This window comes from Mandrillus leucophaeus, unplaced genomic scaffold (genome assembly GCF_000951045.1).
Source record: "Mandrillus leucophaeus isolate KB7577 unplaced genomic scaffold, Mleu.le_1.0 Scaffold349, whole genome shotgun sequence".
Classification (NCBI taxonomy): Eukaryota; Metazoa; Chordata; class Mammalia; order Primates; family Cercopithecidae; genus Mandrillus; species Mandrillus leucophaeus.
In genome coordinates this window covers 264313-277430 of record NW_012103687.1, presented here as the reverse complement: position 1 = coordinate 277430, position 13118 = coordinate 264313, and the positions used below count along the sequence as shown (strand labels likewise).

Genomic DNA, 13118 nt, shown 5'->3' with positions numbered 1-13118 from the left:
GCTGAGCCCCGAGGCCCTTCTACCCCTAGTACTGCCTGTCCAGGACAGCCACAAGCATCCAGGCCTGAATAGGATGGATATGGCCCTAGAAAACAGAAAACAGGATTCCAGTCCCAGTTAAACTGGGTATGGCAAGACAAGGACCTGGGTTCCCATGTGCTCATGCTGAGAACTTAGGGACAGGAATTCTGCAGATCAACACAGCTTCACAAAGGCCAGCCAGGGGCTACCACCATTTTGCAGTGAGAATAATGTTTATTGAGAATGGCTCATTACAAACAAAATATATATAAAATCTCTGCGATGCAAAAGATCCCTTTCATCCCCCTGTGGCTAGAATGAACAAAGCTCACTGTCACACATGGCTTCAGGTGCTGTGCTGGTCCCCAGCACGTGGATAGGCTGGGCAGCTGTGGGTGTCATGTGCTGTGGGCAGAAGTCCCCGATGTCCAGGCTCTCTCTCTGGCCCCATTTTCATGACTTGTGCAAGAATGCAACACAGTGTGGCTTACATCCTGCCTCTGTGACCCTCCCTAGGCAGGTGGGTCTTCAGAACGGGCAGCTTTCTCATTCATCTTCCAGGCAGGTGACCTTTAACTTGTGGCGTGCCCTGAGAAGCCGTCCTCTGGGACCAGAGACTGTTTCTAAACATCTTGGATGGACTGAGGTGCTGTTACCACCCTCCATGAAGGCCACTCCCTAGTGACAGCCCTAACAGCATGTGCACTGTGTCTGAATCACATCCCGCCATCCTGAAAACTTCATTTCCTTCCACTGGTTTCCTTCACACAGCTATCCTCACAATTTTACCAGAACACCTCCTGAAGATGCCCACACCCTACAGCTGCTGTGCATGGGTACTCCTGGGCCACCTGGCATTAAGGCAATGGAGATGAGGCCAGTCTGGAGCCAACACCGGTCTCTGAAACCCAGAAGGGCTGCCCAGCTAACAGCACCTCCCTCTTGGCCAAAGGCTTTGTCTAGGGTTGAGGAGCAATTTGGCTAGGTGGTCTGACCGCCCTCCTAAACAGAGCCCACCTCTGCCCCCAGAGTCACCTGGTGGGGGAGGGGCCAGCTGCCCCCATGCCCTGCCTTGGGCACTGTAAGAGCAGGACCCAGGAGTGCAGGGATGGTATCACTGTTGCCCCTTTGAAAATGATCAATTTCCCTTAGTTTTTTCGGTACAGACTGGGGTTCAAGACCCAGCTCCACCATTGTCCTGGGCAGCCTCCCCAGACTGGGCCAGCTGCCTCATCAGCTGCCTCGTCTGTGAGGTGAAGGGGCAGATACTTAAACCGCTGGCCAAGTCTCTTTCTCTGAAAAAGAACTTGAGCTGGCTAACTGCCCTGTGCAGAGGTGTTAGTGGTTCCAAAGTACCTTCACTCTTATGATTACTGTTATACTTGAAGGTGATTACCCCTCAAAAATGAAAACTTAAATCTCAAACAACCCCTGACCCCAACCAAAGAAGAAAAAAAGAGGAAGTAAAGAGCTCTATGCTACTTGCTGTGTTGTAAGATCCTAGGCAGGAACCCCTCTTTTCCGTCAAGATAAAAGAGGCCCAGTATCATGTGCAACCTCGTGTGAAGACCAGGCTGGGTGGGTAGCTGCAGCCTGCCCCTGCCCATTGCTTTGAAGCACAGGCCCTAGCAGCCAACCTTAAAGGACTAGGGGCTCCCTACACTCAGAGGGCAGACCCTGCTGTCAGGATTTAGGCTGGTGTCAGGAGGCTTCCTGGGTGTGGAGATCCCTCTGGGTCTAGGGCAGCTGTTTATTCCCAGAGCACGCACTGTGCCGCCAGCCATCAGGCCTACCAGTGGGATTTAGGCCCAGGCCACACCCCGGAGAGCCCTCCATCTGAGCTGGAGGACCTGGAAGGCTGTGGGTGGCTTAAGAGTCTCCAGGGGCCAGGGCTCTGCACGGCAGGGCAGCTGTGAGGTGTGTCTATGCTGGGTGGCAGGGGCCAGACACCCTGTAACGAGCCACAGAAACTTGGGCCCATGGGTAGGCAGGAGACGGTGGTGTCGTCAACCACGGGGCATGGGGGCATATGCAGCACTTCCAGAAGAGAGGGGCCTGGAGGGGTCCTCAGTTCTGGGCAATTGGGGTCAACTATGCTGTCTCCAGACACTCACATACTGTCCTGACAAGTGGCATTAGTCAAGGGACTTCTCTCTCCAGACTCAGCCCTGCGGTCTGTGTGGAGACCCTTGCCTTGGGTCTGGCTCAAAGGCAACAAGGGCACTGTTGGGACTGGACTTCCTGTGGGCACAGCTGGAGTCAGGCTTGGGGTCTTGGGGTATGCTTCCAGCAGCCAGCAGGTGCTTGGCGTGAGCGACGTGACAACACACGGCACTGGCAGACAAAGCAGCTGTGCCACAGTATCCCAGAGTTTCTGGGGCTCTGCCAGATGGGCTGAGGCTGCAGTTCCACATTCCAGCCCCAGCAGCCCCAGGCCTGGGCCAGGGCATCCTGAGTGGGCCCAGCTGGGGTGGGGATGGGGTCCAAGGGCCTGGGCACACCAGGCTCCTGCTGTCAGCTGTCCAAGTAGACAAAGAGGATGTCCTCATCTGTGCCATAGCTGGTTCTGGCCTCCTCAAAGTTACTGATGCTGGTGCTGCACATTCCTGCTGGGGGTGGAGAGGGCAGAACGGGGTCAGTGGGTTGTGAGAAAGCACCTATCCCACCGACACAGTGCCCAGGGGAGCTGGGTGAGGTCTGTGTTCCACCCGCATGGCCACTCCTCTCAGCTCAAGTCCTCCACCCCCAGGAAGCCCTCCTTGCCCATCCTGGTCTTCATGAGCTTTCTCTGACTCCTCCCCAGTTGAGCAGTTAGAGAAAGTGAGGCCCAGAGAGGGGAAGAAACATGCTCCAGGCCACATAGATGGGGTAAGTTTATGTGATCAGGGCGTCTAGGGGCTGTCTCTGTGAATCCAGTCTATGAGAGTCAGGGCGGCCCTTCCCTGTGCCTGGAGGGCAGTAGGCAGGCCAGGATGGGTCTAGAGCAGGGGCTGGCTCTGGTCGGCTTTTCTTTCTGAGGAATGTGCTGGCCATCCTGGGGGCTGGGGGAGGGGTGCAGCCTGTGCAGCATGAAAGGGTGAGGCAGGGACCTGGGCAGTGGCGTGGGGCCTGTGGTGTGGGAGGGAGAGGTGGCCAGGTTGTAGAGAAGGCTGGCATAGTTTGCTGCAGGTTTGCCTGCATGGCCTGAGGGGTGGCTCCAGTGACAAGAGTAAAGGAGGAGCAGGGGCTTTGGGGAAAAGGTGGTAAGGGAGGCCCTGGCCACACTAGATTGCATGGGTGGGAATCGTGGGCACTGGGCATACAGAACAGTGAATGTGGCCCACTCTGCCTCACCCGCCCCACCCAGCACTCACGGTCAGCATAGGCTGGGTTGTTGTAAAAGATGCAGCCAGTGGCCCGGTTGTAGCCGCGCAGGACGATGAAGTGGCCCTGGTAGTCAGGAGTGCGGCAGAAGCAGCGGTGGCCACTGGGGGCGAAGCAGCAGTACTTGACAGGGCTGGAACACAGGTCACAGTGCAGCACCCCAGAGTTCACCAGCACGATGGCCACATGGCCCTGAGCCAGGTGCGCCTGGATGTCCTGCACACTCACTGTGCTGTGGGCAGGAGAGGGGTCAGCTGGTGCTGCTGGGCCCCCATTCCCCATCCCTCAACTGGATCCCTGCTTGTTCCTGTTTCTCTGTTACAAAGCTTGGGGATCGGCTCCTCTTCCCTTTGCCCTGAACTCCCTGCTCTTGTCACTTGTGGCCCAGGCTCAGCCTAGAGCCAAGCAGGAGACTGGTATGGTGTGCATGTCTGAGTGTGCACAAAGATGAGCTGGCCCTGTCAGGCCCTTCACGGGGAGGGCAGTTCAGCTCCAGGTGGGTCCAGTCAAGGGCCACTAGAGCAGCACACAGAAACCATCGTCCTCCTGTGCCCCCGCCTGGTTAGTGAATTCTTTTTGCCCAGCCTTGTCTCTCCTCTACCCTAAATCATATGTAGTTTATGTTGAAAACTGCCTGCCCAATCTAATCCCCTAAATCTAAGCCACACATGGCTCAGACACTTTCAAAACCAAATGCTTCTCTGAAAGAGTTATTTTACTTTTTTCCTAAGGCTCCTTGTGGCAGAAGGGGCTGCCCAGGAAGGGCTGGGCCACATTACTTCCAGGGGAGCTCCAATTCAGCAATGACATCTGCCTGGAGCCTCCCTCACTAACAGAAGGTGCTGCCCCATCCTGTACCTTCCACTAGGCAGCAAATCCACATGAAAACCTAGAGCAGGGCTGGGCACAGCGGCTCACGCCTGTAATCCCAGTGTTTTGGGAGGCCAAAGTGGAAGAATCGCTTGAGCCCAGGAATTAGAGACCAGCCTGGGCAACACAGCAATAACCCTGTCTCTGCAAAAACATTAAAAAATTTACCAGGCATGGGGCATGGTGGTATGAGATTGTGGTTCCAGCTACTCGGGAGACTGAGGCAAGAAGATCACTTGAGTCTTGGGCTGTAGCCGTGAGCTATATTGCAATATTGCAGCACAGCACTCCAGCCTGCATGACAGAGTAATACCTTGTCTCTTAAAAAAAGACAAAAGAAGGGCCGGGCGCGGTGGCTCAAGCCTGTAATCCCAGCACTTTGGGAGGCCGAGACGGGCGGATCACGAGGTCAGGAGATCGAGACCATCCCAACATGGGCTAACATGGTGAAACCCCGTCTCCACTAAAAAAATACAAAAAAAAAAAAACTAGCCGGGCGAGGTGGCAGGCGCCTGTAGTCCCAGCTACTCGGGAGGCTGAGGCAGAAGAATGGCGTGAACCCGGGAGGCGGAGCTTGCAGTGAGCTGAGATCCGGCCACTGCACTCCAGCCTGGGCGACAGAGCGAGACTCCGTCTCAAAAAAAAAAAAAAAAAAAAAAAAGACAAAAGAAAACACCCAGAGGGGCAGAGGGAAGATGGGGCTGTGGGCAGGGGGAGCTCTAGGCCAGGGGCTCCTGCATCTTTGCTGGAGGGGCTGCTCACCCACTTGGTGCCTTCCTTAGGAGTGGCAGCATCAGTACCACATGGCCTGGCCCAGCTTCAGCCACAGCTGAGTCACGCGGCAGTTTGGATTGCTGCCTTGGCCAAGGAAACGTGCCATTTTTCCATTTGGTCTTTGAAACAAAATAGCTGGCTGAGTTCCCAGTGGCAGTGTACAAGAGTGGAATTTCAGCTATAGGGAAAAAGCAGGAGGCTGGCTGGAAGGAAAAGCTACAGGCTTCAAGGAATAACAAGCATGGGTTCAGATCATGGCATGGTCAAGATGCTGGGGGTGACCTTGGGTGTCTCTCTCATCCTCAGTTTCCTCCCCCGAGAAACGGAGACAGCAACAGCTTTTCCACTCAAGGAGATGGCATCTGTTGACAGCCGCTAAATAAACATTTGCTGCCTTTCCTTCCAACATGTGCCCATGTGGTCATAGTATGAATGGAGATCCCACCCCACCCCCATTTTCTAAATCACCTATCATGTGATTATAGCAGGTCAATAATGAAAATATAAATCTGCAAAGAAAGGGAAAATCTGAGAAAAGCCTGTCCAGGACCTAGAGGCAGCAGGTCTGAGCCCCACTCTCACATAGTCCAGAGAAGAATGCCACTCACACTGGGGCAAACTGCACCCGGGGTCTTCCTGAATCCAGCCCCAATGCATACAGATGAGAAGGGGAGGCCCTTGTAAGGTCACAGCAGCCCCTACACACTGGGTCCTCCCTTGCTCCCCGTCCCTTGTCAATCACTGCACCAGCACATTCCTCTTAGGCCATCACCCTTTCATTAGGGGTCCTGTGTTGTGTCCCATGCTGTCCTTCTGCAAGCAGCCCAAGGGCTGGATGCAATCTCTCTCGCTCACCTGTCCCTCCAGCACCTGCTCAGGATCCATCCCCAGTCAGAGCCTGGGTCATGAAGCCCCAGTGATCTCCATAAACCAAGGCTCAAGGGGGCAAGTCAGTGCCCACAGCCACCCGGTAGCCAGTTCTGCCTGGCTCCAGAGTTCCAGCCTTTCCTGAACACTATCCCGAGGCCTCCCCACTGCAGATCTGTGGGTGAGCAGGCGTGAGAGGAAGGGCGGGTAGGAACGTCGGGGGGCTCACCATTTCTCCACCAGCACCTTGCAGGCCTTGGCTTGTGCAAACAGCTGATTCACCCGGGTCTCCTCTGTGTCAAAGTGCTTCCTGTAGAAAGACTGAACAGAGAAGAGGGAGCTGGAACAGCCACCACCCAGGCTGCCTTCACTCCATTTGGATGAAGGAACTAAAGAGCATGTTACGGAGGCAGAGACAACAGGAGGGCAGAGAAGCCCCACCTGCCAGGGCAGATGGTACGTGCAGCAAGCCTGATCAGAAAGCTGTCTGTCCTAAGCAGGAGCAGGGATGCAGGACCACACAGAGGCATGAGGACGATGCTTGAGAGGGGTGAGCAGCTGGGCTCAGGTCAGCTCCCTGGGAAGGATCGATCACCCTTGGGCTTGTACACTCTGGCAGGCATGAGCAGGAGCCCATAGCGAATAAGCAAGGGAGATGAGGCTGAGCCACCTGGGACAGCTCAGCTACAGCTTGGCTTAGCTAGGTGTGGTCCACAGAACACACTTTGCTGGCATGGCTATGTTGGCATTATTTTTCAAAAGGCAAAAAAAAAAGAAAAGATGGTATTTTGGTTTTCTTCTAGACTACCAATTACCCAGCTTAAAAGCTGGCTCTCCTGGTGAAAAGAAAAAAAATGTGCATATGATGGCTGGATGAAGCCAGTGATGTTCTCAGAGGCCCTGGGCCTGCCTTGTGCTGAGGACAGTAGCAAAGAATGTAGGAAGTGGCCTCTGCATATTCTGAGGGCTGTAGAAGGCAGGCAGACAGGAGCCAGGACTTACTACTCAGATCCTCTGGGCAGGCCAGAATGCAAAGGCACCTGCTCTGACTGGCTCCCAAATCCTGCCTATAGCCTCTCTGCTGCTGCTGCCTGGTCTCTGCACACCTGGGTATCTACCTGGGTGTCTAGCCCTTGACTGCTCCCTCTTCCAACTACTGGAACCAAGTGGCCTTATACCTCTGTGTGTCCCCACATGGGAAGGCCCAGTGGCTGGTCGCTCACCTGGTTCTTGTAGCCCTTGTCGACGCCCAGGGTCTGGGTACAGAAGCGGTGCCTCACACCAAAGTGGTGCATCAGGTAGGCCAGGTCGATGGTCCAGATGCTCCTGGTCAGCTGCAGCTCCTGCAGGGCTCTCTCAAACTCACTGTCGTCCAGCTGGCCCAGGTACCTGCAGGGAGATGCGTGGGGAGCTCAGCTTGCTCTCGAGGGTTAACTGGACCAGGTCACCCTCCACCCGCTGGCCCAAGAGCCCCTGTCACAGGTCCCATTCCCCAGAAGTCTCCCTCCTTCATCATGAGCCCCTAGGTCCTGCCCATACACTGCCCAGGCTGCCTGGGGCACCATCCTGGCTCCAGAGTTGCAGGCCTGGACTCTGCTTCTCACATCCCTTGTGTCTTGTGGGCTGTGACCTTGGGCAAGTCGTGTCTTCTCTGGCCTCTTTAGCTTCATCTCTAAGATGAGGTCCCTGGATCACATCAGTGGTTTTCAAAGTTTTAGGCACAGAACCCTTTTATTGAATGTGGCTGGGATTTCCAGGATGTAAAACAGATGAAGGTACAGCTGCCCTGGGGTTCCAAGAAGCCAAATGAAAAACTCTTGTACAAGGTGACGGCTACAGTCCCTCTTGGCTCTCACTGTCCAGATTTCTGGGATATTCACACAGCTTCCGCTTAACGGCCAACACCCCAGTCTCCCAGGAGCCAGAGGCCGGGGGTGGAGGGCCTCCTGTCCCAGTCACAGAGCGGCCTTGTGGGACAGGCCTGGACACCTGGGACTTCCTGGCCACCCCAAGCCCCCAGGCATTACTATGATGGAGACCTGGAAGGCCTGGTCCACCCCTTGCTTGCTTTTGCAGATGGGACTAGGACCAGGTAGAAGCTTGGCCTCCTGCAAGCCCCAACCAAAGACAGTTACAGGGACAATGGATCCCACCCAGGTCTCTCCCAAGCCAGAGCAGGAGATGTAGATGGGGAGCCCCCAGCCCTGGCCCCACTCACCGCAGCACCATCCTGGAGCAGGCCAGGCCACAGTCCCAGTGGTAGAGCTGCTGGATGACTGGCACAGGCAGCTGCACAAAGTCCCCTGTGCAGAAACAGAGGGAAGTCACAGACCCTCAGCGCAGAGCCCACCACTGCCACCCTCATGGGAGACAGTGTCACTGCCTCCTGCCTAGACCCTGCAGGGGCTGCTCAGGGACCTTCCCACAATCCTTCAGCAACCCCCTTAAATCCAGGCTCCTACAGTAGCAGTGATCTCCCCAAAACACTGGCCAGAGAGGTCAGCCCTACTGAAAATTCTCCAGTGAGCTGGGTCTCACATTTCTTAAGACAACACCTCCATGGCTGCTGCCCTAGCACCCTCTGCACCCTTGCCTTTGCTTGTCATAATCCCTCACACCCCAGGGGCCTTTGCACACCTGGTCCCTCTGCCTGGACATACCTGGCTTCCTGGGTGCCTAACTCCTGCCCTTGGATGTCACTTCTCCAGTGTTGCCCCTCTTGGGCCCAGTGACCCACATGTGCAGTCACTGCCCCCATGCCTACTCAGAGGCCTTCTTTTGGTGGGAACTCTGAGGAGGAGGGACAGGGTCGTTTTTTTTCAACGGGGTCTCACTCGGTTGCCCAGGCTAGAGTGCAATGGCATGATCTCGGCTCACTGCAACCTCTGCCTCCCAGGTGGCAAGTGATTCTCCTGCCTCAGAGTAGCCTTAGTCCACAGGCGCGCCACCACGCCCAGCTGATTATTATAATTTAGTAGAGATGGGGTTTCACCATGTTGTCCATGGCTGGTCTCGAACTCCTGACCTCAGATAATCCACCTCAGCCTCCCAAAGTGCTGGGATTACAGGTGTGAGCCACCTCGCCTGGTCAACAGGGGCTGTTTTGTTTCCTGCTTTCATTCCAGGAATGGCACATGGGAGGGACTCAGCAGATACGTATATCTGAGTTCATGAGGCCCCCGGAGGTTTGCTTGACTCCAAAGACCCCAGGACCGCCAGGGTGTGAGACCATGGCCAGGAGAAGGGAACTGTCAGGTAAGCTGTGCAGCATATGGAATATCCTTGTGAGCTCCACCTCCCACCAACCCTGGGCAACCTCTCGGTCTGTCTTTGCCAGGCTGTGAGGTGGAGCAGAAAGAGCCTGACCTAGCATTCCAGACCCAACTGTGCCGCTGCTGGCTGGCTGTGGGCTGGGCAGCTGACTTCCTCTTGCTGGAATGAGTCTGGCCATCCCTAAACGGGCAGGGGGCAGAGGAGGGGGGACTTTGGTCTGATTCAGTCATTCAGTCGACAAATATTTCCCCAAAGCCTAGTAAGTGCCTGGTGTGTGTACTGGAGATACAGCAGTGAGTGACACAAAGTTAACTATCCTGATGGACAGCAAAAACAAGCAAACATAACAAAATAGAGGCCTAGGTTGGGGGAAACGGTAGGGGTGTGCCTTAGAGGGGATGGGGGAACAGCATGTGCTAAAGTCCTGAGGTGGGACAACTGGGCATGTGGCATGCAGGACCCTCCTCCGTAGCCACCTCATGAACCTGGACAAAGTTCAGAGTCTAAAGAGGAGGAGACTTATCTCTGCTGTTACTCACTCATGACACTCGTTCAGCACGTGAAAACCCAGCCCACATTATTTCCCCATCTGGCAGGTCTCTCCTGGACCATGTGACCAGCTCTGTGCAGAGCCACCCCAGGAGCCCTCCTGCTGTGGCAGCCCCAGTTCCCCTCACTCCCCTGTGTGTAGGGCCCTGCCTAACCTGCCCCGCCAGCCTCATCTCGGCCGGCTGCCCTCACCTGTGGTCTAGTTAACCTGTGAACTCATTAAGGCTTCATTCTACCCCCAACGCATTAGCATGTGAGGCTCCCTCTGTCTGAAACTCTCTCCTGGCTGCTCTTCTCAAGGTTGTGTCCCTTCTAGTCACTCAAGTCCCAGCTCAAAATCTCTTCTTAGAGGTTTTTCTAACTAAGCCTTTGAGAAACGAGGGGACTCTCCTTCACAGCATCCTGTTCATTTCCTTCACAGTGCTTGGCAAAAGTAGCAACAGATCAAGCCACTCTGTCTCTAGACTGCAAGCTTCCTGAAGGCAGGTGCTATGGTATCCTCTCCAAAATTCATGTTGAAACTTAATCTCCATTGTGGTGGTATGAAAAGATGGGTGTGGAAGATATCCACAACCAAAAATAAATAAATAAATAAATACATAAGTAAGTGTGGCCTTTTGGGAAGTCAGAAAGGCTCTGCCCTCATCAGTGAATTACTGCCTATAAAAGGGCTGGAGGAAACTAGCATGGGCCATTTCTTTTTTGCCCTTCTGTTCTTCTGTCATGTAAAGGTACAGCGTTTACGCCCTTTCTGTTCCTTCCACCACTGAGGACACGCAGGTGTCACCATCTACAAGGAACAGGCCTTTACCAGACACAGAACCTGCCAGCGCCTTCATCTTGGACCTCGGAGTCTCCAGAACCGTGAAGAATTAAATTTCTAGAGCTGGGCACAGTGGCATACACCTGTAATCCCAACTACTCACGAGGTCAAGACAAGAGACAAGGAGTTTGAGACCAGTTTGAGCAAAATAGTGAGACCTCCATCTCCAAAAAAGAAAAAAAGAAATTTCTATCGTTTCTAAATTACCCAGTCCTGACTATTTTGTTATAGAAGCACAAATGAACTGAGACAGCAGGAAACCTGCCAATCTTGTTCCCTGTTATTCTCAGTCACTGATGTTGGATGTTTAGTAGTAACTCAATAAATATTTGCTGGAAGAAATAAACTTTTTTAGGCCAGGCACGGTGGCTCACACCTGTGATCCCAGAACGTTGGGAGGCCAAGGCAGGCAGATCACTTGAGGTCAGAAGTTTGAGACCAGCCTGGCCAACATGGTGAAACCCCGTCTCTACTAAAAATACAAACATTAGCCGGGTGTGATGGCCAGAGCCTGTTATCCTAGCTACTTGGGAGGCTGAGGCAGGAGAAGTGCTTGAACCCGGGAGGCGGAGGTTGCAGTGAGCCAAGATTACGCCACTGCACTCCAGCCTGGGCAATAGCGAGACTCCATCTCATTTAAAAAAAAAAAAAAGAACTTGAAACAGGGTCTCACTCTGTCTCGCAGGCTGGAGTGCAGTGGTGTGACCAGAGCTCACTGCAGCCCTGAACTCCCAGGCTCGAGGGATCCTCTGACCTCAGCCACCTGAGTAGCTGGAACTATGGGCACACACTACCACACCCAGATAATTTTTAAATTTTTTTTGTAGAGATGGGGTCCCATTATGCTGCCCAGGTTGGTCTCAAACTCCTGGGCTCAAGCAATCCTCCTGCCTTGGCCTCTCAAAGTCCTGGAATTACAGGGGTGAGCTACTACTGTGCCAGGTCAGAAGAAATGAACTTACTAAGCACTCACTGTTTGCTAGGCTCTGGGGACACAAAGGTGACTAAAAACCCACCTAAGCCCTAACCCCTAGGGACTCATAAAATGCTGAGCAGTGGGAGAGCTCTGCTTTCCTCTATCGCACAAAATGGGAATTCTTCAGTGGCAGATGGAGACGAGGTTGCATTTGCCTCCTTCCAGCCCTCAGCCCAGAGCAGGCACTTAGATATGCTTGGGGAATGGAAGGCATTTTCCAAAAAGACCTCATACCTTGAGATGCCCAGGCCTACTTGTCACTTCACTGCTCTGCACCCCTCTTCCCCCAGGCGTCCAGACTATAGCCTTCTGTGTGAGGTTCCCTCCTTACTCTGTGGCTTGGGCTGTGACACTGACTAGCTGAGCTATCTTCCGCCAGGCTGTGACTCTGTCCATGCCTTTCCGTGTCCAGCTGTAAAATGTGGCACAGGACAGCAGCTCTCTCTCAGAGACTCAGCTGCCCCTCCTCCTCTTGCCCTGCAATCGAGAACTCCTTGATCCTGAGGCCTGGCAGGCCCCATAGGGCCATCTCCAGTCTTGGCAAGGGCAGATGGGACCTAGAGATGCTCATGTTGGGGGAGATAATGTTAGGCGAGGCCTTGGCATTTGTCCCCATAACAGCTTTAGCCTTCTGAACACAAAGTCACAGCCAGATGTTGCTGCCTGGAGCCAAGGGGCTGCCTGGAAGGCCCTGGTCTGACCTCAGTTAGTGGTTGTCACTAAGGAAGGCAGGCAGTGTGCTAGCCTTGAATACTTAACCCATCTCAGACTCAGTCTGGTCAGCTGAAAAAGTGCAAATCACAGTGGGCACCTACTTCACTGGGTCGTTATGAGGATTAATGAGGCACTGCATGTAAACAACTGCGCACAGCGCCTGCCTGCCTCATAGAAAGCTCCCTGTGAATGTAAGCCATTCCTCCTCTGAGGCTCAGGAAAGGCAAGTATCTTGTCTCAGATCACAGGGCTAGACAACTGGAGGAGGAGGGATGTAAATCCCCCCCCCACTCCACACAGCAAACACAAAAGAGAACACTCCCTGTGAGTGACACCTGAAGGTCAGGGTCCCATATGCTGTTGACCTCTCCCACAGTTGGCACTTCACTTGAGAGTTTACTAGCTAGCATTCCGTTCCTCACCAACCCTGCGCCTTCAGCAGGACAGGAATCACGTCTTCCCCCTCCCCTACCTCTTGGGCAAGCAAACTAACTGCCAAGACATTGAATACCAGTCCGAGTCTCCGCCCCAAAGGGGCTCAGGCTACCGCGTGGCAGAGGGAACCAGAGGGGGAAGAACAGGAGCAAAACAAAACGCCGACTCTGGGAGGCCAGAGCACCGGCCCTTCCATTACTCGGTGCTCTCGGCCAGTTTCCTGCCCTTCCCAGCCTCAGTCCTCCACGGTTCCCCAAGGCACGAGAGCTCCCAAGGCGGCTCCAGTAGGACTTTTCGCTTCTGGGGAAGGTGGCGCCCCTTCTACCCGGACCCTCCCACCATGCTGACAAGGGTCGCAATCCTGCCAGTGTCAGGAAACCCCCACTGACTGGAGCGAGGCGGGTGTGGGGGCGAGGCGGGAGTCGGCCCAAGGTCGCGCGGCTGGACCCTGCC

The 13118-nt window shown here is 54.5% G+C and overlaps 2 protein-coding genes across 2 annotated transcripts in view; one reads left to right on the top strand and one right to left on the bottom strand.

Annotated features, from left to right (window-relative positions):
• The window catches only part of BCR (breakpoint cluster region), an 814161-nt gene that overhangs the window by 680223 nt on the left and 120820 nt on the right, over positions 1-13118 (top strand). The gene's annotated exons all lie outside the window — the stretch shown is intronic.
• GUCD1 (guanylyl cyclase domain containing 1) overlaps positions 1345-13118 on the bottom strand; it is a 20815-nt gene continuing 9041 nt past the window's right edge. Inside the window, exons 4-8 of the mRNA XM_011989186.1 lie at positions 8114-8198; positions 7119-7284; positions 6125-6216; positions 3375-3616; positions 1345-2630 (exon numbers count right to left, since the gene is read on the bottom strand). Of these exons, the coding sequence (XP_011844576.1) occupies positions 2536-2630; positions 3375-3616; positions 6125-6216; positions 7119-7284; positions 8114-8198 (680 nt within the window). The 3' untranslated portion in view covers positions 1345-2535. The remainder of the gene's footprint in view (positions 2631-3374; positions 3617-6124; positions 6217-7118; positions 7285-8113; positions 8199-13118) is intronic.